Source organism: Onychomys torridus, chromosome 15 (genome assembly GCF_903995425.1).
Source record: "Onychomys torridus chromosome 15, mOncTor1.1, whole genome shotgun sequence".
Lineage (NCBI taxonomy): Eukaryota > Metazoa > Chordata > Mammalia > Rodentia > Cricetidae > Onychomys > Onychomys torridus.
The window spans coordinates 38,499,521-38,525,482 of record NC_050457.1 but is presented as its reverse complement, the minus strand read 5'-3'; the positions used below and the strand labels follow the sequence as shown (position 1 = coordinate 38,525,482).

Genomic DNA, 25,962 nt, shown 5'->3' with positions numbered 1-25,962 from the left:
TCTTTATTCTTGGGTCTGATACAATTAGAAAGCCTATTCCATGCACGTATTTCTAGATAGCTTCTGAGGTTACGAGATAGGGCCTAACACTTCATCGGTGAATCCTTCAGAGATGGATTCAGAAGAGGCTTCCTGGTGTGTCAAAATAACTTGATGAATGTCGGAATGAATTACACAAGGTCAAATGCAGGAGGGAAAAGGTCAGTGGTGGACTGTCTTGATATGTATTTTAGAATAGTACAGCAGAGCATGACTTAGAAAACAAGCTACTTAACTGCTGTTTCAGGACCAAGCAATAAGCTTGTCTTCCCTTGACATACTTCGTTTTTAAAGATAGAGACAAAGGATATTTCCCTACAAATGTGTCTAATGACCCAATCCTGCTTCTATTTTCTTGTTCTCGTAGTATTTTAGAGAGAAAAAAAACCTTACTTTATTTAACTTTTTAGAAGTTGGTAAAGGGGAACCTGGTCACACAATCCCAGAACTGCCTAAATGCATACTGTAATGAAAGAGCACAGACATGTATTTCAAGTGAAGGGCCCCAGCAGTGCAGCCCAACTGTTTCTGGCCATCCTCACTTTTTTTTTTTTTTTCCTGAGTCAGAGAGTGCCACGAATGGGATATTCCTTCCAGGGTACCACCCTGGTCCAACCTCTCCACTGCAGCACGGTGTGTCACTCATGTTGAAGCCTGCCAAGAAGTCAGGGGACGTGACATACAGTGCTCAGAGCTCAGCTAACCTCATCAGGATTCTAACGTCAAGGATTATTATGTTTTTCCTTTTGTACCCGTTGCCCAAATGCCTTTGGACAAGGTTTCTGGCACAGACATGTTCAGGAAATAGGGCGGGAGGAACACCTATTTAAGTGAAAAAACACGCCGGCAGGAATGTTACGCAATAACAGAGAACAAATGGTTGGCCAGTGGTGAAGTTCGAGCTCCACATCCCTTGCACTTGATTTGGTCATAGAGGAACAAGCATGAATTTTCAAGGTGTAACAGCATTAATGAATCTAGGCTGCGTAGCTTAATAGGCTTAAAACAAAGCAAGCTGATGGTGGACTTGGGCCGGCCACTTAGTTTCCCAGTTACAAGTGAAAGAAGTTAATGGACAGCAGATTTGCAGGCAAACAACAACTGTGCTGCTCATTTTCACCTCGGAAGAAAGCAGCGCTGGAGACCAGTCCCCAGCAGAACTGTTTTTAAAGACTGAGTTGGCTGCACACTTTTTCTGTGTGGGTTCGCCGTATCAGCAAGCATCACTGCACTTGCCCTGGGGAATACTTCCCTGGTTGCTTACAGATTGAAATGATAAAATGTAAAACTATGGAAACATAGTAAAAGGAAAAGCAGATCTAGACAGTTCTGTCACTAAATTCAATCCTTCAATTGGGCAATGAGTGAAATGAAGGTACATTTTGATGATACCTTAAAATTTTTCAGTTAAGGGTACTGGGGGAAGTGGTATAGTTTTTTGTTTAATAGTATAGCCATTGATAAGTTGCCATTTTTTTTTTTGATAAATACCACTCCCCCCCCACACACACACACATTTATGCAGCTACCATAATTAAACTCGGTGTGTCACAGGTACAAAAACATATGAAAGTGGGCAGGGAGGACTTGGTGGGTTAAATGGTTTAAACAGGAGTTGGAGGAAAATGAGAGGAAAACAGGGGGTGAAAGGTGATCAGAATTCATTATTTGCATGTACAAAATTTTCAGAGAATTTTTTTAAAAGAAAAAAAAATAGCATGAAGCAAAAAAAAAATGATTTGATAGCTCGGCATAAATCTTTCTTTAAAAAATACCATTTTTAATTTTTCTTAGAATTTTTAAAAATATGGAACAAACTTTATTTATTATTGAGCAAAAGTTGCAACACCTTCAAGGTGGGAGCACTTCTCTATCCTGTGGCATTAGGCTTTGTTGTCTGAACCCTTCTACTTCCAAACTCTTGGTGACAATTGCTATTTTTGTTTTCATAAAATCCATTTGACAGCTAGCTAGTTTGAAAAGCAAATTCATGCCAATGTTATAACGATTTTGGTATCTTAATATACACTCATCTTGTAGACAAATCTTCTGGATAATTCCATAATTTTCAGTAAATATGACAAGGTAATTTAAGAAATAATAAGAGTTGATGGAGGTTTTTTTGAGGTTAAAGTACTTAAGTTCTGTTTCTGATGGCCATTACACTGCAATTTTTTTTTTTTTCTTCAGGTCCTGTCACACACAGGGACTGCCTAACTTTCCACTATTGAACTAGTGACAGTTCTTCTGCCATGGGGAAGAAGACTGTTTAGTAGCTTGTGAGCCCTGAACGCAATCCAAGCCTTTCTCTGACCGCTTGTATGTTGCCTTATGTAATCCTCAATCAGTCTTCAGGAAGAGGAACTATTCCCATCATTAGAGAACTGTGGTGGTGCACGCCTTTAGCCCCAGTACTCAGGGGGCAGAGTCAGGCAGATCTTTGTGAGTTCAAGGCCAGCCTGGTGTACATAGTGAGCTCCAGGACAACCAGGACTACACAGAGAAACTCTGTCTCAAAAAAACAACAAAAAAGAAAACCTAGGCTATTTTTCAGTGTCATACAGCTATGGTACTGTGGTTCCAGAGCTTGAGTCCAGGAACTCAAATGCTCCAGAATTTTAGTAATTTTATACTAAATGTATTATACTAAATATTTATTTAATATAAATTTATTTTAAACTTATATACTAAATAAATGAATACATATTTATTTAGTATATAATAAATAAATACTAAATAAATTTATTTAGTATAAATTCTTACTTATACTAAATAATACTAGCAGATTAGACTAAGTCCAAAATAAACTTTAGGGTATAATATGTGCATTTGTTTTTTAAGACCATGCACCAGTAGTATCAACTGTCTTAGTTATTTTGTCTATTGTTGTGATAGGACCCCATGACCAAAGCAACTTACAGAAGAAAGGGTTTGGGTGGGGGTTTGCAGTTACAGAGGGTGAGAGCCCATGACAGTCATTATGGGGAGCATGGCAGTAGGCAGGCAGGCACGGTGCTAAAGCCATAGCTGAAAGCTTTCAACTTGATCCACAACCACAATGCAGAGAGAACTAACTGGAAAGAGCATGGGAGGGGCTTTTGAAACCTCAAAACCCACTACTAGTGACACACTTCATTCAACAAGGTGACACCTTCCAATCCTTCCCAAACAGTTCCACTGCCTGGGGACCAATTATTCAAACATATGAGCCTATGGAGGTCATTCTTTTTCAAACCGCTAAACCACCTATCTGGCCTCACTCCAAAGACTCAGCTTTACTAATTCTTCATCACTTTGGTCCTCAGCTTTTTACTCATTCATTTCTAAATATCAGAAGGGCCCTGATAAGACCAGGTCTTGTTTAAAATAGCAAAGTATAGAGTTGGACATTTCCAGCCCAGGCTTCTCATAGAATTACTATCTTGTAAGACTTGTCACTTCTGTTTGCTAAATTCTAGTTCACTCAATGGCCTGTATTCTTCCTAGTCAGAATAAACAAAGGAAAGTAGTGGGTATGTTTGACAGCAATTTGTATTTAAGTTTATGGTAGTTCAGAAAATGAGAACAGATTCTAATGCAATTCTCCAGCAATAGCTACTTTCCAATCTTCACATTGATTTGACAGGAAGATCAATTAAAAATAAAAGTCATACCATACATAGCAATTCCACTGGTAGTGATATTATCACTGTTAAGTTTTTAATTCCTGGAGGAGATACAAATATTTAAATTGGAAGGAGAAGTCAGCACTCAGCAAAGAGAGGAAAAGCTCTCACTACTTACAACCTTGATCATTTTACATGAATATCTTAAGGTTACATTATAATAATATATTTACAATGTTTGTTGTGTCCAGTAAAATGCATTGTCATACACATAAACACATATATGCATATATACATACACAGACATCATATTTTGAAAACAAATGTTTGGAGAAAATACTATTGGGAAATTACTTAATATGAGGTTTGGCTTTTGTTTTTTTGTTTGTTTGTTTGTTTGTTTTATTTATTTTTATTTTTTTACTTATTTATTTTTTTTTGCCAGAGCTGAGGACCGAACCCAGGGCCTTGTGCTTGCTAGGCAAGCACTCTACCACTGAGCTAAATCCCCAACCCTAAGCATTAAGTGCCCAAGCATCAATACTTATTGATTACTCTGCAAAATCCATTCGATCATACAGAGGCAGAAGACACAACAAACTGAACAGGAGACATGGAATGTACCCCAGAAAGGCATTCTTTGGAAAGAATTTTTGAATGCAGGTAAGGAAGTCCAAGTAATGTCTACGAACTCTGATCCCACAGAATACTAGTTTTCTAGATATTTGGGTAATTTTGAAATTTGAACTGAGAGAAGACATGAAAACCCAAACCAGTAAGAATGTGATATTTAATGTTTGCTACATCATCACTTGGAATGTATATTAGAAAGGAAATTCCTTGCCAATGGTCTAATGGGTCACGGTAATGACGTTAGATAGCCTTCAACATTTGAATTCTGCTCACTGTTTTTTTTTTTTGTTTGTTTGTTTTTTTGAGAGAGGGTCTCACTTTGGGGCCCAGACTGCCTCTTGAATCTGCAGTCCTCCTTCCTCAGGCTTCTGAGTGGTGGGATAATAGGCTTGTGCCGTCATACCTGACTAGCTCACCCTATTTTGTAATCATTAAACTTCCTTGACTTGAGTCCTTCCCCCATGGAGCTGCCGTGTTTCTCTATTTGGCATTTACTCAGTGATGTCTGTGGGCTTCTCCGGGCCCCTCCTGCCGCATGCCACCCCCAACCCCTGTGCTAGCTGCCTTGTCGTCTAGACAGAGGGCCCTTCTTCGCGTGGCACGTCCGCTTGGTCCTCTTCTTGCTAGACAGAGATGTTCCAGTATTTGCTGACTTGGACTGATTTCTGCAAAGGGCTCTAACCACAAACCCACCCCATCCATTCCTTTCTCTTCTTTGAAATTCTCAAAAGTGTGAAGGCACGTGAAAATGGCATGTATTTGTTGAAGCTATTGCGAACTTTGAGTGACCAGCCAAGAGAAGCGTGGGCCACCTCTCCTAGACAGAAGTAACGTGACTTACTATGCATTCATATAAGGAGGGGGGAAAAAAAACGAAAAAGAAAACGAAAACAGTACCTTGAGTTCTCTATTAGAGTCAGTCCCCAGTGTTCAAACATCCTAATTTAGCTTAGACAAAATAGCCCACATTCCATTTCTAAGGAGACAGCCTTCCTCCCCACCTCCGTTTCCCTAACCCTTCCTTGCCCACCCACAATCAAGTTTCTCCCTTTTCCATTTGTCATAGTCTTATTCTCTTCCCTCCACCACTACCACCCAAAAAACTTATCTACAACTTCCTTTCATCGGGAGCCTTCTGAAAAGAGTCGAGCTCTACCCAACTGAAAGCAAAGCCCCCTGCCGAGCTTGTCTGTAGTGAGGACGCCCTGGGGATGAGAAGGCTCCAAAGCCAAGTCCAGGCGTCCCCTGGCAAGAAAGGGGATTTAGCCGACACGCTGACTTCCTTGCGAGTCTGATCTCTTCTGCGCAGCTGGACACAGGAAAGCAGCCTCCCTTTGTGGAGTAAAAGCCCGGGTACTTTCAAAGTGCCCTTCCTACCCAGATCCGGGAGAAGTCCGGGCACGAAGGCGGGGCCATGAGGCTGGCTGGCGACACCCTCCTGAAAGTCCAGCCCCGCCTTCCCACCACCTTAGGGATTTGGTACATGAAGCAAGATCGCCCTCTCAGTGAAAGGCAGATGTCCCTTTAAGGTTTGCTTGGCCGTTGCCTGTGTGGACTTTAGCCTAAACACGGTCCCGCGAAGTTGGCTTTATTTGTCCATGTCTCAGATCGAGCCTGGGACTCTGCCAGGGAGATTTCAGAGACCCAGCGCGCGAAGGGGCGGGAGATGTGGCAATCGGTCTGGGATGTGAAAAGCGTGGAGCGAGCTTAGAGGCAAAACACAGGAAATCACTCCTCCGCGGCTCTTGGGCGCTGCAGCCTCTGGGGCCACTGCTGGACACCCGCGGAGACCGCCCGAGTGACCCAGAGCGCAAGGCACCGGCGCCCAGCTCCTGCCAGCTCCTGCCAGCTCCTGCCCAGGAACCCGCAAGTCAAGAGAGCTTGCAGCCACTCCAGCCATGGTCCCCCGGCGCCCTGCCAGCCTAGAGGTCACTGTAGCCTGCTGCTGGCTCCTCACTGGTGAGCGACCCTGCTTTCCTGATCATCTCTGGTGGGGCTTGGTTGGGACTCTGATGAGGGGCGACACACATAGCAGAGGGTCAGACCCGAGAGACCCTCAGGTAGATGGGCCAGGTCAGACGGCTGAAGGGAGCGCCTGTGGCCAGCCCAGGAGTGAGGGAGGCAGTGCCTAGAACTTTCCAAGTACAAGAGGCTTTTCAAATTAAAGTTGTTTTTACTTAGTTGTAAGCTGTGTTTTAGGTATTTGGATTTTTGGAAAGGAGAGTAACCGGGGACGCCTGATTAGTATGCAAAGTTCCTGCCTTAGGGTTGCTCAGAAGTGGACTTTATAGTATTTTCTTCCTGTTTAATATTCAGGACCTTTTCTGCTACAGAACAAGGAAAGACAGGCATGCCAGGCAAAACGACTTCTTGTCTCAATGTGACATTTCTACGTTAGCTCGGAAAGTTTAGTATACGAATATCACGATGCAGTCTTTCAAATACAAAATGTATTTTTAAGAAGACTTAGTACCCTAGAAATGCAGTGTTACACCTAGCTGAGAGTAACTGGGAGCATTTCGGATTTTCCAAATGGTAGAGGTAGCTAGGGTCACAGCCTTTGTAGTAGTTACCAGTTAGGGAGGTGAAACTTGACTGGTGGAGGAGTGAAATGGCAGAAGCATTAAGCAACAGATTGTCACCTCATTAGTCCTTTAATTAGTGGTTGTCTTTAATATGCCATGATATCCAATGTCTGATGTTTTCACTGTTGGCATGCTTAACTAGTTAATTTCACAGTTGACTATTAACAACAGGGTCAGTTAACTCAGCAGTGGATGGCTAAACACTGAGAACTCTTGAATTTACTTAAAAATGGATTATCGGCAAGCCCATCTTTTCTCATAGTGAAGTGGGTGTGGGAAGTTAATAATCAGCTAATCTTTTCTCCTAGTGAAGTAGTGTGGGGCGTGAATAATGAGCCATGGACTTTTTCGTCCACACATTTCCCACTCCTCAGGAAATGTCCAATAATCCAAACAGTGGTAACTTCAGAACAGCAATCCAGGCCAGGGAGTGGTTTAACCTACAGCTTACTGCCATGACCCTTGATGGAACCCATGACCTGTGGTTCCTTTCCAACCCGAACTTTCAGAGATTGTATCTTGTTCTGCAAAATTTGAATTATTTACTAATTACTCAAGCTGTATCTTTCTTTTCTTTTCCTTTTTACATTTTACCAAATATTAAGTCAGTGCAGAAATGTGGGTTGTGTATTCTCTCAAAGAACGAAAGTTTTCCAAGAGGGGAGGGGATGATGGAGTTACAGTTTCAAGTATACATTGGTGTAGCATGCCTTGCTGAATCCAAGATGAAAATCAGAAGAGAAAAATTGGTAGATGTTTCCAAAGTAAGTTCAGATTTTTGTTTGTTTGTTTAATATTCAGAGCATTATTGACCCAGGGAGGGCAGGTTTCTTATGTGTAGTGTATTTGTGTCCGTTTCACAAGATGACATTAAGGATCTCAGATCTGACTTTTCTCTTAACAATTGCTCATACTTGGAAATCTCTCACCAATCCATGGCACCCGCAGCTAATCTGGAGTCTTAGACATACCCACTTGAGAATGATGTTAGAGAGCTTATGTTGTTTCCCAACCTTTAACCCTTTGTATATATTTAAGTAGACCATCTTTGGTAGTTCATGGTTGCCTCTCAGATAAAATCCAAAATTCTCAACCAATTGCCCAAATCCAGGACCCTGTGTCCATTTCCTATCACTGCTGTAACAAGTTACCATGGGTTTATTTTTTCTATTTCACAGTTCTATAGGTTTTAAGTCACACTGTGATAAAGTCAAGGTCCCCCTAGAGCATTTCTTGTGGAGGCCCTAGAGGAAAATGGGCTTCCTTGCTGCTTTCCACTTTATGTGGCCACCTACACGTCTTCAGAACTAGGAGTGCAATTTTTCAGTCTTCTTCTCCGAATCTGCTTCATGATCACATCTTCCCTAATGCCCAGGGTCCCTGCATTTATTGGGTATGTCTCTCCAGATCCCTGTACAATTACATCTGCCAAATCCATTTTTTTAATCTAAGGTAACATAGCATTCATGGACTAGAGCAAGGGCATCTTTGGTGGGCCACTGTTAATCTGCCTATCACAACCCTTAAACAGGGCACCCATCGCCTCCAGTCACATTTCCTTACTTTGCTCATAACCCTCTTGCTCTTCTTGCCCCTCTGGATACAATCTTGTTGTTTGATGCATCTATGAAAGAACCCCACCCTTCCTTCCCACTACCCCCTGCCTTCTAAACAAACTCTTGACGGCTTTCAAAGCTATGCACAGGGCATAACAAACTACTACCATTCCAATAAACTTCCCAAAGATTTACAACTTCTTGTGTTAGATTCCTCCAACTTGCCAAGGAAAAAAAAAGTTCTCCTTTATATCCAAATAAAGTCCTTTTCATTGTTTTCTACATGTCAGAGTCCCAGCAAAATATATGGCAAACACAGAGGATTTAACTGAAGGGAATCTCCTAAGCAGACAGCCTGGAGGAGGCCTTAAGGGAGGCAATAAAGGTAGAGCTCCTGGGATAAGAAGAGGTAGAAAGACGTCACAGGAAGCAGCAGAGGGGAAAGAAGCCTGGAAGATTCTGAATCCTGGAAGGAGCCTGATGTATCAGATCAGTGGTGACAGGTAGACTGCAACTAGACCAAAAATGAAGTTCAGCCAAGAAGGACTAGAGGAAGTAGAGACCTTCGCCCTCTCCCTGTAATATCTTGCTTGCCATTGCTATCATTGAAAATGTTCAAACGGTTAGATCCAGCCTTCCAGATAGATGATGATTACAGTAAGTAGCACAGACTAGCACTGCAACTTACTACATGAAAGGCCCTGGGCCAAGAACTTTGTAATGTTTTATCCCCATCTAAAAAAGTTGAAGTTTACACGCACATCTTTCAGATTTTGAAGAGGGAACCCAACAAAAAAGTACTAAGATCAATTACACTTGGCCAGAGTCTCCCAGCTGATAAGTGACAAATTACTTCAATTCGCACCTCTGACCTCAAGTTTCCGGCTGTGAAAAGAGCCTAAATACAAGTTAATGTTCCTCTTGTTCTCAATTAAGTGAGTAAAACGCAAACCCAAATGGCTAAAATGCTTTGGTAAGGAGCTATCCAGTTAACGAAGCAAGTGCCATTTCCATGATTTTTAGGTGCACAATGAAATTAGATGATAGCACACTCTACCGTAAATAGAATCTAAACAAGATTACTTCTACCTAAACTGGGGGGAAATTTGTCTTACTCATTATGATGTCTATAAATATAATAATGAATCCACTGGGACTTGTTCATTTGTTTAGTTACAAGGCAAGGAGAATAACACACATACACACACACACACACACACACACACACACACACATACACACACACATATGTGTTTGTTTTGTTCTAGGTGGTCTTGATGCTAATATTGATGGTTGATATTAAAATAAGTAAAACCTAACTCTCGACTGTCTCTGAGGGCTACATTTTCAAGAGATGATTAGATCATGTAGGTTCTCACTTAATGGTTTAATCAACTGATGGATGTAAAATTTGAACAAATTATTGAGAGGTGGTGGGACTTGCTGTGTGGTTGCAGGAAGGAGGTCCCTAGAGAGGTGTCCTTGGGCACTGTAGCTTGCCCCCAGTGTCACTGCTTTTTGTCCACCATGATGGGAACTGCTTTTCTATTGTGGCCTGCTGGCCATGGACTGATACCTTTGTGACCCTGAGCCAAGATAAATAATTCCCTCAGTTGTCTCTGTTAGGTGTTTAGTCACAGAAAACGGGAAAACAACTAATGCAATAAATCTAGCTATGTACGGCCTGAGCTCTGGAGTCAGGTCTCATCGCTGCTGATGTTTTACATAGGCAGATAGATGCTCTTCTGTCTTCCTTCCTCTACCCCCAACCCCTAAAACTGCCCATTGAGATTAATAACTGGCAAATTGTCTTGTACCCCATAAAACATTCTAATAGAATAAATTGGTTGTTTGATACATTTTTCTGAGAGTTAGGATCCAAACACTAGTCTTCATAACTGCTCTTCTGACACAGGAAACACAAAATCATGTATTTGAGTGGGTGTTAAGCAACTGGGATGAACGATATTTGGGAATCGTTGCCACAGTGCTAAAGTCAGAATGGATTGCCTATTCAGGGCTGTCTGTGACTGGAGAATTGTATTCATTCTCAAAATGAGCACAGCAAAGTATCAAGAGATGCAAATGAGATGGATATATTCCTTTCCTCAACATTTCTGAACTTCTTTCAGACTTCTTTTCTGTGCCAAGCCTTCTGAAGTTGCCTCTGGGCCTTTATGTAAGCAGTTACAGACTATAGACAAACTTATAAACTACTTAAAAGATGAGCCTGAGCTGGGTGATGGTGGCACATGCCTTGGAAGGCAGAGGCAGGTGGATCTCTGAGTTTGACGCCAGCCTGGGCTACAGAGTGAGTTTCAGGAAAAGGTGCAAAGCTACACAGAGAAACCCTGTCTCAAGAAAGAAAGAAAAATAAATAAATAAATAAATAAATAAATAAAGATGAGGCTGTCCCTTTAAGTATATTCTTCTTGCCCATATTTAACCAGATTTCCATTTGACCGAATGGATAATACCACTTTTAAATTTCAAACTTGGGACTAATGGCTAACTGAGGTACCTATTTAACATATCAGCGCAGACCTGGCCTCCAGATTCTCCCAGCATCTCTCAATTCCTTACCTGTTACAGGGTATGTCTGGCATACCCCCAAAGTCTACCCTCAACTTCTCCAGCCCAGGGGCAGGGCTGCCTTCTCCTAGCTCCCCTTTCCTATACAATCCAGCCAGTCTGGTTACCTGGCCCTTTTGTCTACCCTTTACCATCCTGGCCTCTTGGTCTCCTGGCTCTCCCTCCTCCTCTCCTCACATGGCCTTCCTTTCTCCTCCAACATACTTAGGAGTGGTCATGTCCTTTTTCTTCTTTTTTTTTTTTCTTTTATTTTTCATTTACCCACCATTTTATGTAGCACTAGACAGTATGAACACCAAAGACAATCAGTTTGTAATTTGCTAGGTTGTGAGCGGCATCCTATTAGGGAAATGTTGAAGTGAAGGAAACCAGACACAGCTGAAGATTACAATCAACACTTAGTTATTGCCAGGCCAATTGCTGTCACATTTCTTCGTCTGTTTGCAAACTGCATCTTGTTGGGACATGGTAGTTCATGCCTTTTATTCCATCACTCAGAAGGCAGAAGCAGGGTGATTTCTAGGATCCGAGGCCTGGCTAGTTTATATGGTCCGTTCCAAGCCAGCTAGAAAACAAAAACAACCCCCCAAAACAAAAACAGCAAAGAAAGACTACACGAAAATGGCGTTTTAAGATTTCGAAGCGGCTAATACAGCATCCCTTGTAGACGCAGATATGGGCACCACCTCTCTTCTCCTTGTTTCCTCAGCCAAGGCTGTATGGAGGGAAGGCAGAACGGCCCCTCTGGCATTAGCAGCCTCACCATTCTCCCCAAACAGAGCTTCCCAGGCACAGCTACTTTGGGAGGAAGGGAAGAAAGTGCCGGAGATCAGTGGCTCCACTGGTGGCAGACTATGATCGTTCTGGCATGCCCGTGAGTGATGGCGCTGGGTGTGTATGAAGGGCCTATTTGTAATCTGATCTTTTCTGTGGCTTGAAAGGAAACTTTAAAAAGTCAGTTATGCGTTATTTAATTTTTTTATGTCAGTAAAGTTTTAAGAGAAATAGAAATGGGTATGCTCTTATGTCCAAACCCTGCTTTCTCCAAACATTTGGCATCTATAAACAACTAAGATACTTGGGTAAACAGAAAATGATAATTTAAATATCAGGAATAAAACCACATATTCCTGTGTGGATTATTGGAGATCTGCTGTAATAAATGCCAACTCTTAATGTTTAATAAAGCATCTAAATTGCATTAGGTCAAGTGACTAAGATGATTCTCATATTTTATTATAAATTATATTTTGTGTGTACAAGATCTCATGTAGACCAGATGAGTCTCAACCTTACCATGTAGCTGAGGATGACTGAACTCCTGACCCTCTTGCCTCTCTGTCCCAAGTACTCACATTGCCTTAATACTAACTAATGTATTTTGAAAATTATTCCACTAACTAGACTTTTAGCCCCTAAAACATTTTATTATACTATATTTTAACAAAATCTTCCCATATTACAAACACAGACAGACAGACAGACAGACACATTCACATGGATATGGCACATACACACACTAACACACAGAGGTGGCTGGGGTGGGGATGGTGGGTGGGTGGGCATTAGACTGTTGGCTTTGCCACATTAGCATTTGTAGTTAAAAGGAAATTTAAATAATGAGTGTAAGACATTTCTTTAAAGTCTTTCCTCTTTCCCTTTTTCCCCTTTCCCCTATAATTAGCTGAATAGAGCCCCCGTCACACACTAAACTTTCTGGTAGAGGTCACCCAGGAGCCTTTGTACAGCCTAAAATTGGCATATTTTCTTTATAAAAACAGCACTTGTCCCCAGATATTCATAACCAGAGCTCTCACTGCTAACATGTGCTGTAAAGATCACATTTCGAACCATATATAATAAGTTTAACTGTTATTTATTATTTCACAATCTTAGAATACTTGGTCTTAGGAAGATGTGCTTAAAAATCACTATTTTCCTATGTAAGTACTGATACTTTTAAAACCGAAAGAAGTTTATAGATGTTGCCTTAAGTGTAATCTTATGTATGTTTTTAGTAACAGCAGAAAATGCAAAGCACTTTCTTACATTTAAGAGTTCAGTGGCAGTCAGGTTAAAAACTCTAAATTAGGGGAGAATCACCACTCACTCTTTCATGTGGGCCATGTTAGTGTCCATGGATTGTGTTGAGGAATAAAGAAGGTGGTCTGTGCCCTCCAGGGGCTTGTGGTCTGGAGGACACAATAGACACAGAGAAGAAATGTTGGGATGGACTCCCAGGGGTGCTTTAGCGAAGTTAAGTCTTACCAGAAAGGGAAACAAAACCACAATGTCCCCCTCCCCCGCCAAACCTAAATGAACAACAAGAAGAAGACGAAGTATTCAGCATGAAGTAGTCAAGCATGATATTCATCTTTCAAGAGCCCAGAATCCTTGTTGCCACCATACAAATCATTCCTGGCATATCATTTTAATAGGAACTACCCCAACTCAGTAAAACAATGAGGTAGGTACCCAGGCACCATTTCATTCCCTTGCACAGCTAGGAAATGTGCTACAGTAAGGGATTGCACCCAACCTGCTTTCCTTCAGAGAACTCTCCCAGGACAGTCATTTCCAAGGTGATCCTGTTCAGATTCATGTAGTTGGAGAGCTTCTCCCCAGGTTTCACCAAGCCCCTGCGGTCCCACAACCCACATATAAAATAATCATACAGACACTTATATTATTTAAACTGCTTGGCCATTAGCTCAGGCCTACCATTGTCTAGCTCTTACTCTTATATTTAGCCCATTTCTGTTAGTCTACATTTTGCCACATGGCTTGTGGCTTACCGGTGTCTTTACATGTTGCTTCTCATGGCAGCGGCTGGCAGTGTCTCCTCCCAGCCTTCCTGTTCCCAGCCTTCTCCTCTTCCTTGTCCCACCTACCCTATCCTTCCTGCCTGGCTACTAGCCAATCAGCACTTTATTTATACAGAGTGCTATCCACAGCAGCTTCATTCTTACACTTCCTTTTGAGGGATTCTGATGTCTAGCTTCGAGCTAGGCCTTCTTAGAGATTTACCAGAGTGCCTTGTTCACAGAACTCTACAAATCTACCAGCTAGCGTATTCCTGCTAGAACTCCATAAAGACTGTCAATATGAGAAGAGGAACAATCTGTTTGTGATACAAAGTGAAAAGAAAACAAAAAGAAATGTGTAGAGACTAACATGGACAGACTCCAGCTAAAAAAGGCCAACCAAGTCTACCAATTCTTGGTTTTATTTAAACCTTTTTTATATCTAGTTATTTTGTGTGTACATATGTAGGGGCTCAAGTGTGCCATACAGGATGTGTGGAGGTGAGAGGACAACTCGCCATAGTCATTTCTGTCCTTCCACCTGGGCATCCAACTCAGGTTTGATGGCGGGTACCTTCAGACCCACTTTGTGGTCCTGTGCACCCAATTTATACCATTTCTTGATGCACAATCGTTCAACCCCACGTCACTAAAATGGGTTCAGAAAGAGTCAGACGAGAGTGCAAGACTGAACACAAATATCACAGGTGCTGGTTTCCTTAAGTTGGCACGGCACTACTTTGACAGCTGTAGTTGAAGTGACTGGCTTCAATTCCCTCAGTTGTCAAGTAGCAGAAATTGAGTTTCAAAGAGACCGAGTGAGCCAAAAGTTACAGTGAAACCAAATGAACGTTGGGAGCTACTGTCCTCCTGACTTCCAGCCCAATTCTTCACCTGCAGTGTCCAGACACAGCAGACTCAAGTTGTTGGAAGGTAACAACAATGCCTCTTTTCTTCTTCTGGAAAGACTGACATCACCATGGTAGGAAAATGAGATATAATTAGAAATAATCATGTGAAGGTTTCTACTGTCAAAAGCCAATAAGCACAAATGGCAATTTCAAGCAGCAACACTAAATTTTGGTTGTTTTTCTTGAGATTTTGATTATTTGGGAAAAAAGAAAAAGAAAGTCATCTGTAACTATAGTAGTTTTTAATGGTCATTTTTAAATGACATGAACTTCATGCAATAATGATATTGGAGTGTTATGAAGCATCTGTAAAGTTAATATTAACAGTCACATTAATTAATTAAAGGTAACAAAAAATATTGGGGGGGGTATCTGATCATTCAACGCTTTACCCCTGACTAGATTACAATTACATATGACACTCCAGGCAAAGGACTTGCTGGGGACCGTGGAAGGATACAAGAAAGAAAACATCCAGAGTTCAGAGTTCAGAAAGGCCAGACAATGATTCCAATTGACATGGATGTGGTTTTTGGATGAGACATTTCAGCTGCCCCTTCCGGACAGGCATGAGGAACCAAGTGAACTATGAAGGACTGAGGACAAGATGAGTGGGCAGAGGATAAAGATTCCCAGGGTGTATTTGGAACAAAGGTTATTCTACTGGTGAAATTAAAGGTGCCTCAAAATGAGAGTGTGGCATCTAAGGACGGAGCACTCCGGCTTGAACACAAGGCTTTGGAATTTAAATTAGAAACTACAACCCCAAGTAACTTAAAATAACAGTGTTGAGACTGATTTAGAAATATACTAAAGGTGACATAAAATATGGGGGGGGGGTTGTTATTTGGTCACTCAACACTAAGCTCAAGTTACACAACAAAAGGAACCAAACAAAAAGTTCCTAGCTTTTCTAGCCATTGCAGACATTGCAGAGCAAAGTAACTCTTTGAGAAATACTGTAGTGCGTTCAACCATTAAGGAATGACATTTGAAGAGGTGGTCTAGGGCTGGGGATGTAGCTCAGTAGGCAGAATGCTCACAGAGCTCCAGGTTTGAGCCTCATAAAAGCCTGGGGATATAGTGGCACATGCCTCTAATCCCAGTAATCAGGGGGTGAAGGCAGGAGAATCAGAAGTTCAAGGTCCTCCTTTACTATGTATCCAGTTAGAGGCCATCTTGGGCTACATGAGACCCTACCTCAAAAAAAAAAAGGTCAGTTCAAAGATGTTTGCCTTACAACTTAAAAGAATCATGAAATATAAAATAGAGTCATTGTGGGCTTGCTACATATCAAATTAGAAATCAATGCATGCATATTTTTAAAGTAAAATCCTTCTCAAAAATAACAGTGACTACCTAGACTGGGTAGAAACAGAACTGTGTGCAAAACAATATGTTTTCAAGATATAACAAATGCAGAGGAGGGGGCTCGATGCATTTTGGATTGTCTAGGCTGATTTCCCAGATCGTGGATAGTGAACTAAAGGTGTTAGCTAAAGGAGGTGGCAGAGGATAGCAGCATAACTTACATTGCAGAGATGATTACATATATAAGACAGATCAGTGGTTGGTGGAACAGGGTGTGTGTGTGTGTGTGTGTGTGTGTGTGTGTGTGTGTCCTGAATCTGAATGCCACTTACATGCTCAACTTCCTCAGAATTTCATTTTACCTCCCTTACAAATTAGGGTAGCATTTTCCTTATAAGACAATATAAGAAAGTGTAGGAAAGTGCTTGAGAATTTCTCAAAAGTTGATTGTACTCCAGTGAAAACCTTTCATTTATTAAGAGCCCATGAAGCCACCTTCTTGATCTAGTTTAGTGAAGGAAGGCTGCTGGCTTTGGAGGAGGAGGGAGGAAGGCAAAGTAAGATAAGGACTCTGTGTGATAGGAAGATGGGAAGGGGGAAGTAGGAGAGACACACACACACACACACACACACACACACACACACAGAGAGAGAGAGAGAGAGAGACAGACAGACAGACAGACAGACAGACAGACAGACAGAGGATATAAAGCAAGTAAGGGTTCTAATTTATTCTGGAGTCTTGGAAGGGCCAGCCCACCCCCACCTCCCTGGCAACCTCTAAGAAAGATAGCAGACATCAATTAACATGACTCATCCTCCCTTTAACCTTGCCTCTTCAATTAAGGCTGGAGAACTCTGATTTAAGATTCTTTACACAAAACGCAGTTGAGAGTATGTGTTCAGGACTTCTCTGCTTCCCACTGTCCTCAGTCTCAAGAAAGAGGCATTCCCATCGCCACTGTTGGGGAAGAAAAAAGGAATGTAAGGGTTTTCTTTTTCTTTGGCTCTTCCTTGGGGGCGGTCATAATTAGTAGAGCAGTTTATCTTTACTTCCCATATCCTCAGCTTTTGGCCCGCCGCTGGCAGGGAAGATCCAGCACTAATCTACTGCAGCCCAGCTCCCACACTAAGCGCCTCAGACTCCAGCGCGGTGGAGAGCTGGCTGCCAATTTTGGATTCTGGGATTCCCAGGACATCAGATCAAGCCACACAGAGGTCCACCAGGGGTACATTCCACGCATAGTTTCTGCTCTCTCTGGGCTCTGTCCTTTAACATCTGGGTTAACTGGATCGTGCAAACAGGGTAACTAGGTGCAGAAAGCAGCTGGGCTTGTTGCTGAGCTCAGGCCGAACGTGACTAGTTCTTAGAAACTGCTGCTGGAAATCCCAGTGCCAAGAAGCGCGTGTCACGTCTGAGCGCGGGTAAGGAATGAGCAAGACCAGGCAGAGTTTGGACTTTGGAGACTAAGTCTGCACTTTCCAGGGCGCTTTTCATTTTTACATAAGTTTGGAAGCTGGCTTCAAACCAAGGAAGGAGGTGCAAAATGACAAACTGAGTTTAAATACATATGGTAGCACTCCCGTACTCCGCAATACCTCGGACACAGTCCTGTGTGGGAAAACTCCGCAAATCCGAGCTCAGCTCTAAGGTCAGAGCGGCGGCCAGAGCCGCTTAGCGCCTCCCTTGACTTTTACCTAGGGTGCGCCTTTCCTTTTACTGCGCCTGCGTGCGCGCGCAAACCACAGGCCCCGCCTCTCCGGTAAGGACGACAGACGTGCGCCGGGAGGCGGGCTGCGCACGCGCGATCGCCGCGTCAGCCACTTGCGCGGGGCCGGTGACTTGAAAGTACCGGGTTGTCTTGTGTTCAGCGTGGGGTCTGCCGCCGCGGAGCGTGGGTCCGCGCGCGCGGAGACCGAGGAAAGCGTGGGGGAAGGCTCTGCCCCCGGGCTGCAGGAGTCAGAGGTAGTGTTCCTTTCCTGTCTCCTCCCCAGCCTAGACCCCCCCCCCACTCCTCCCACCCCACCCCCGCTCCAACCCTGCCTCTCTGTCCTGGGGACCCCTTCAGCGCCTCCTGTTCTGAAAGTGAGCCCCTGGCAAGGTCATGAAGCTTGTGAGGAAGGACATCGAGAAGGACAATGCGGGCCAGGTCACCCTCGTCCCCGAGGAGCCCGAGGACATGTGGCACACCTACAATCTAGTGCAGGTGGGCGACAGCCTGCGCGCCTCCACCATCCGCAAGGTCCAGACCGAGTCCTCCACGGGCAGCGTGGGGAGCAACCGTATCCGCACCACCCTCACCCTCTGCGTGGAGGCCATCGACTTTGACTCTCAAGCCTGCCAGCTCCGAGTGAAGGGGACCAATATCCAAGAGAATGAGTACGTCAAGATGGGGGCTTACCACACCATCGAACTGGAGCCCAACCGCCAGTTCACCCTGGCCAAGAAACAGTGGGACAGTGTGGTTCTGGAACGCATCGAGCAGGCTTGTGACCCAGCTTGGAGTGCCGATGTGGCAGCTGTGGTCATGCAGGAGGGCCTCGCCCACGTCTGCTTAGTCACGCCCAGTATGACCCTCACCCGTGCCAAGGTGGAGGTGAACATCCCCAGGAAACGGAAAGGCAACTGCTCCCAGCATGACCGGGCCCTGGAGAGGTTCTATGAACAGGTGGTCCAGGCCATCCAGCGCCACATAAACTTCGATGTTGTCAAGTGCGTTCTGGTGGCCAGCCCAGGATTTGTGCGGGAGCAGTTCTGCGACTACATGTTTCAGCAAGCGGTCAAGACGGACAACAAAATCCTCCTGGAAAACCGGTCCAAATTCCTTCAGGTAAGAACTCTGCCCCCAGAGTGGTTCAGAGTGGGCAGAGGGATTGGTATGAATGGTTCCTAATGTGTTAGAACGGGGAGGAGCAGAGGGCTTAACAACTCACCTTAGCCGGGATTGTAAATGAATTAGTAAAGAGGACGGGTGTAGTGTCTAGCACGTTCATAAGGTACCCTTTGCTGAAGTCCTTAAATAGGTAAGGCCTTATTCCTGCTTTTGTCTTCTGCCATTGTGGGCTGATTAATGGATACTTTCAAAGAGTCTTTGTCTTTTATAACTGTGATTCTAGGTACACGCCTCCTCTGGACACAAGTACTCCCTGAAAGAGGTCCTTTGTGACCCTACTGTAGCCAGCCGCCTTTCAGACACGAAAGCTGCTGGAGAAGTGAAAGCCTTGGACGACTTCTATAAAATGTTACAGCATGAACCTGACCGCGCTTTCTACGGACTCAAGCAGGTGGAGCGGGCCAACGAAGCCTTGGCAATCGACACGTTGCTCATCAGTGATGAGCTCTTCCGGCATCAGGATGTGGCCACCCGGAGCCGGTATGTCAGGCTGGTGGACAGTGTGAAGGATAACGCAGGCACAGTTCGGATATTCTCTAGTCTGCACGTGTCTGGGGAGCAGCTTGGCCAGCTGACTGGGGTAGCTGCCATTCTCCGCTTCCCAGTGCCGGAACTTTCTGACCAAGAGGATGATTCAAGTTCGGAAGAGGATTAAGACTGACATTTAATAGTTACTTCTTTTCTCTTACTTTTTTTTTTTTTTTCTCAGCATCCCTTGACAGGTGCAAGACAGGCACTTGTTGATCTTGCTGGGAATTTCTTGCGTGTTGGTCACACTAGGTGTTTTCTGGTTGGCAGGACATGTATTTAAATGAAATAAACCAAAAGAAAAGAATGTCCAAGCATTATGTTTTCTGATTAGAGGTTTTTTTTTTCCAAATACCCGATAACAGCAATTTGCGTATCTAAGGGGGAAGACGTCCATTATTTGGGTTTGATCATGAACCCCCATGTACCCGTTTTAATTGGTTTTCCTTGGAAAAGGCTTTAATCTCTAATGAAGTTTATTTTCATTATACATGGTATTTTTTGCATTTCATTTAATGATCTATTTTCTCACCTCTTTCTAGTTTTTTTTTCCCCAAGATTTGACTACACTTATTCCTTAAAGTGGTAGCCAAACTGTAAATAAAGCCAAGCCGAAAATGTTATTTTCTCTTAGAGATTTGTTAAACTAGTCTTTTTTAAAAATGCTCCTGTTACTCTCTCGTTGTTCTAATCATATTTTCTGTAGACGAACAGCTATTTTCAGGCAACAGAGGGCTGATCTACTAGGGATTCTCAGCATAGTCCCAGGACCTTAAAAATGAGATGAAAGTGTGTGTGTGGTTTGTTTACTGTGTAGCTGAGGAGTGGCAGATCTGGGCATGTCTCCAGTCTGGACCTCAGTTCTTTGCACAGAAACACTGCCACATTCTTTGGTTTGCTGTGTTTTATTTACTGTGACTTGGCCAGTGTTACACTTTCACATGGAGCCTATGGTCGTAGTCTGTGTTCTCACGTTCTTACTGGTCCATGTTGTGAGTGGGGGAAAAAAAGCACGTTCAGGGAGTTGAGTAACCCAGATGACTATGTGGAAGCTGGAGTCTAGTTCTCCTAATTGTAGATAAGGAATTTGTACAAATTACCATTTGGGGTATTTTTACTATGTATTTTGGATGTGCATTTCTTAGATCAAGAACTAGGGAGACATGGAATTGTAGCTTGATCTTTTACAAAGCTCAGTTTAGCACATGATTAGGGATTCTGTCTGCAGGCTGGACCAGTGATGCCTACATCCTATAAACTAATCTGCCGGCCTCATTGTGGTATGACACATTTGGGGTTATCACGAGTTCGATAAACTTGTTAACTTGTTTAAATTTTTCCTATGATTCTAAGAACTGATACATTCATGATTTATCTTTATCTACCTTCTAAAAATAACTCAGGTTGTCATTTCATCTTACTATTTAGCTTTAATATTAAAACTTTATTAGATAACTTCATAGGAATACAGAGAGGAAGTCCTTATAGCTCTTAAATTTAGGGGCTGGTTGGTAATGAATCCTCATCTCAGGACATAGATTACTGCTGTAATATCTCTAGCAGGAAAATGAAGTCTAATAAACCAGTGAATTTTAGAGCAAAGGTTCCCTATTGACAAGTTGGAGCTTTTCATTGGGATCTCTTGGTGACTAAGCTGAACCAGACTAATGAACAGCCTTTCACCCCTGGAGGTGCCAGTGCTTCCTTTCTACCAATTACCAAGATAAGCTGGGCATGGGAGCCTATGCTTTTGGTTTTTTGAGACAGGGTTTCTCTGTGTAGCTTTGTGCCTTTCCTGGAACTCACTTGGTAGCCCAGGCTGGCCTCGAACTCACAGAGATCCGCCTGCCTCTGCCTCCCAGTGCTGGGATTAAAGGTCTGCGCCACCACCGCTCGGCGAGCCTATGCCTTTAACCTCAGCACTGGGGTGGCAGAGGCAGGTGGATCTCTGAGTTCAAGGAGGGCTGGGGCTGCATAGTGAGATCCAGTCTTAAAGAAAAATTACTGAGACATTTGCAGTAGGATTCAGGGCTGAGAATTTGATTCAGGACTTACTATTTGCACGTGAGCTGATGAGACCAGCCATGCCTGTGCAGACTTGCTAGAACCTTGAATCCAGTGCTCTGAGCCAGCGTTAGCTTGTTCCAGAGTCTTCAGGTGCTTGCTGTGTGGAACAAAATCTGATACAAATGTTGGTGATAGTCTTTCCAAGCAGTTAGGAAATCAGGCTAGGTTTCAAGACTTAGGGTCAACAGGCTATTCTGATATGGTTATAAAACCTCTAAGTAAATGCCAGTTTTTATATAAAGTATATAGGAAATCTAATGTTTATTTTTTAATTAATTTATTTATTTTGTTTTTTGTTGTTGTTGTGTTTTTGTTGTTTGGTTTTTTTTTGAGACGGTTTCCCTGGATGTCCTGGAACTCACTCTGTAGACCAGGCTGGCCTTGAACTCAAGAGATCTTCCTGTGTCTGCTCTCTGAGTGCCAGGATCAAAGGTATACGCAAACTCTTTTTTTTTAAAACTCACATTTTATATTGCTGACCAAAGTATAACTCATACTATACCATAGGGACAAATACAAACATAATGATAAAAGCAAGTTAAATATGAAACTCAATTGTTGGCTTTTCTAAAAATCAGAGTGAACCTTAAGTCTGAGGGAATCATAAGTTCGTTTGCTCATCATTAGGAAAAACAGCAGCATCTTAACCTTAGGTGAGAAGGGACTTGAGATGTGGGCTGGCTTGGGGGGAACGGGTGTGCTCAGCACAGACAGGTCACCAGAAGGAGTCTGCATTCACCAGAATGGGAAACAAGCGGATGGATGGACGCGAACTGTTTTTATAAATAACCACTGCTGAGCTGCATCTGGATGGACAGGAAGAGGCAAGAGTGTAAACAGGAAGGCTGCTCAGAAGGGTGTATAGCGAAGTGAGAGGGATAAAAAGCAGGAACATGGCGACACGGTTTACAGTCGGAACGAAAGGCTGCCGCGAGAAACCGTAAAGGGGGTCAGAGTGACGTGGGCTGCAGATGATTCAGTTCCAGAAGTAGAATCTAAAGATAAGTTTCCGATTATTTGAGTGTTAGGATGAAGCCACATTGCAAATGGGAGATGAGAGAAGCTGACTTGGAAGTCGAAATAGTTCTGTTTGAAATGCCCGGGACACCTGGAGTGTTCTCCTCTGTTTGAGGTGGGGAGGTCTTCCCACATCAGCCTTGTAGAGTTGTTACTTGAAGAAAGAAAAAAGTATTGGGAAGTCCTGATTTAGTTTACTGAAAGTTGTTTTCATTATTTGTAGTGCAAGCAAGCATTAACAAGCTGTAAGCCAGTGGCCCTCAACTTGTGGGTCACGACCCCTTTGTGTTGAGGGACTCTTTCATAGGGGTCACCTAAGACTTTCAGAAAACCCAGATATTTACATTATGGTTCATAACAGTAGCAAAATTACAGTTATGAAGGAGCAATGAAAATGATTTTATAGGTGGAGGTCCGCACAGCATGAGGAACTGTATTAAAGGGTAGTAGCGTTAGGAAGGTCGAGAACCACTGCTTTAAGCTCTAATTCAGGCCTCTTGCTGCCTGACAGGATAGGCATCTTCATTTCTCTCCTAATCATCACTTTTTTACACTTTAGCCCCGTGGGAAAAAATTTTGCCAAGTTTTATTTTTATCCCAAGAGTGAAAAGTACTTGTTTTGACATTGTATTTGAATTGGCCTACAGTTTTATTGACATTTTGGCCACTTCAGCAATGAAAAACACCTAAAGTGAAGAGCTAAAAAACACGATTAAAAAGAACCACTCAGCCAGGGTGGCACATTCCTTCCTATAACCTTGCATTCAGGAGGCCAAGGCAGGAGGGTGCTGAGTTTGAGGCTAGCCTCACTGACATAGCAAGGTCTTCTCTCAAAAAGAAGCTGCATTTCAGATTAGGTTAAAAAATCCTCAGCAAAATAGTTTCCTTGGTATTGATTTGGCACTTTAATTCTTGTTTTGTGAATAAGATTCTTTAATTCTCTGTGTTCTGAAACATCCCAGACTGGTTTCTAAGTGTGTGTATTATAATTTCTATAATACAGAAATTAGAATGTAAATCAGTTACTAATAATTTTGTTTTTAAATAATTTTTGGTGTACATATAATTTAAAGATGAAAGCAAGTTTACTGATAATGAAATAGATGTGTTAGATTTTACATAAGGGATTAGATCTTTGTGGAAGAGCTGATACTACAAAGTGTTCATCTTCAACACTTTTAGAGTTGAACCATGTATTTCTTATATGCTTCATGCTGAGACTGTCAGTTGTCATGAATGCATAGTAGGAAATGACAGAGGTGTGTCTAGGAACATTTTATAAGTTCTTGGAAATTCTGGCCCTAGTCTGTCAAAATCCATTTTACTTAACACTGAATATGCCACCTTGTCACCCCAGTTTGAGTGAACCCTACCTGAGACACCTGAAATACCTGAGACACTTGTATGTATCTTAGAGAAACAGTGATTTAGTTAGGAGGCAAAGACTATAATCATAGCCTCATTCCTAAGCATATTCCTAAGTAAATATCAAATTAGTATATCTTTGGATTGTGTTAGAATGTTTAGTTTATAAATTTGTTGTTCTTTCATGACCCATTAATATTGATTGCCCACATCAAAACCTTATGTTTAGGATGCTGATTTAATGAAAGTGCCTGTTTACTATGATGTCAGAGAATTAGAGGACCTGTGGTCTATTTTGATTTGGGTGACATCCTTGGTTTCGGAACAGCCAATATTGAGGCAGGTGCAACATCCAGCAGGCAGCAAGTACAACAGAAATGTGAGTCGGAGGCCCCATGCCTGCTGGGCACAAATTGATAGCACTGTCCCCATTCCAGGATGGAGTAACTCTCTTCAAGTGTCTGGTCCTGTGATAAGGGCTTTAAAATGCCTTAGTTCTCCAAGAACCTTTTTAAAAAAGATTTTATCATCATTTTCATATGAGAAAAATTAAAAGAAGATAACTACCGACCTAACTCCCAGCTATTGAATGTAAAATAGTGCCCCACATAGCTCCTCCATTGAAGTGCGTAAGAACGTCGATTCTGTTTCCTACTTGTCCTTTTGGTATTGGTCATGTCCGTGTCTAGAACAAAACTAGCTTGAGAACTATACGATGTAACGACCTTAAGTTTATTTAAGCACTTTATGTTTTTATTTTCCACTATGTAATCTACTGAAAAAAAAGTCAGCAGCTCAATCCTATGATTTTCCTGCCTAAAACACAACTGAACATTAGAAAGTGTAAAGGAAATGTGTATGGAAGCAGGCCCTTTCAGCCTGCCGGAAGTTAGCAAGCTTGCTTCAGTTTTTAAACCTACCATCTCTGTATACGTACGTGTGCATACAAGTGCACGTGTGGGCACCTGTGCCTGTGAGGGCCAGACAACCTTTGGTGGAGTTTGTTATGCTCCAGCACTTCTTGGATTTTTGTTTGTATGTTTTTAATTTTAGAAAAGGTCTCTTTTGACCTGGAACTTGCCATAGAGGCGAGGCTTGGCTGTTCTAGGAATCCCAGGAATCTCTCTGTCTCTACCTCTCCAGTGCTCAGATATAAGGTGTCACCACACTGGGCTTTTATGACTTGGCATCTGGGGGATCAAACTCAGGTCCTGCTGCTTGCAAAGCAATCACTCCACCTACTGAGCTAGCTCTCCAGCCAGCCCCTAAAGCCAACTTCCTATAATGTGATTACTTCAACACATACTCATTTACTAAGCATCTTAATAGCTTCGTATGTGATAACGTGTATATGCAAATTAGATACTGGACAACGATAATCACAGATGGCCAGTAGGCTTACAGAGAAGTGATAATAGCTGTTAGAAGTGACCACTGCAGCCCAGGTGAATCCTGAGACACCATCAAAAGAGAAACGCCAAAGGTTAGTTAGTCTTTTTCTAGGGCCTGCAGACACTACTATAGAACAGCAGCTAGTGTCCCCAGTAAGGAAAAGACTGACCTACATTAGCATATTCTGTTAAAAAAGTCAAGGAAATATGTCTTTCTAAATGGTTTGTCTAGAAAATGATGAGGATGATTGCAGTGCCAAGGAGTATTGGTGAAATTATTAAGGCGACTCCACGTAGTTAAAAGGGAGGTTTATTTTGTGGGATAACTTACAAATGAAGGGATAGGTTTTAGGGTCTGGCAAAGGTATGGCGCAGTCCGGCATTGTTCTCTGGAGAACTCTGCTCAGTCTACCTCCAGCATCCAGGGTTTGGGCCCCAAGAGACCTTCCCCTTTGGATCCGGGGTCTTCAGCATCCTCTCTCCGCCCCGCCAAGGCGTGACCATCACTGGAGCCTCAGTGGGGGATGGAACTTCCAGGCCAATGCAGTAATGGCTACCCCACTACAAGGGAGCAAACCTGGGGTCTACTTGCTAAGCAAGTACTCTATCACTGAGCTACTTACCCCACCCTCACTCCTCTATCTAAAACTTATTAAATGATATC

At 42.8% G+C, this 25,962-nt stretch overlaps 2 protein-coding genes across 2 annotated transcripts in view; both read left to right on the top strand.

The window, feature by feature from the left end:
• Positions 1-5,755: 5,755 nt before the first annotated feature.
• The window catches only part of Itga1 (integrin subunit alpha 1), a 142,941-nt gene continuing 122,734 nt past the window's right edge, over positions 5,756-25,962 (top strand). The window contains 1 exon segment of the mRNA XM_036207009.1: positions 5,756-6,236. Coding sequence (XP_036062902.1) covers positions 6,176-6,236 — 61 coding nt within the window. The 5' untranslated portion in view covers positions 5,756-6,175.
• Pelo (pelota mRNA surveillance and ribosome rescue factor) lies at positions 17,777-19,774 on the top strand. The gene is made up of 2 exons (XM_036207010.1): positions 17,777-18,867; positions 19,154-19,774. Exons 1-2 carry the CDS (start codon positions 18,142-18,144, stop codon positions 19,583-19,585), a joined length of 1,158 nt encoding a protein of 385 aa, XP_036062903.1. The 5' UTR covers positions 17,777-18,141; the 3' UTR covers positions 19,586-19,774.

Coding starts and splice junctions, on each gene's coding strand:
- Pelo (XM_036207010.1), top strand. CDS start 18,142: ATGAAGCTTGTGAGGAAGGACATCGAGAAGGACAATGCGGGCCAGGTC. Junction 18,868..19,153: donor ACCGGTCCAAATTCCTTCAG/GTAAGAACTCTG, acceptor CTGTGATTCTAG/GTACACGCCTCCTCTGGACA.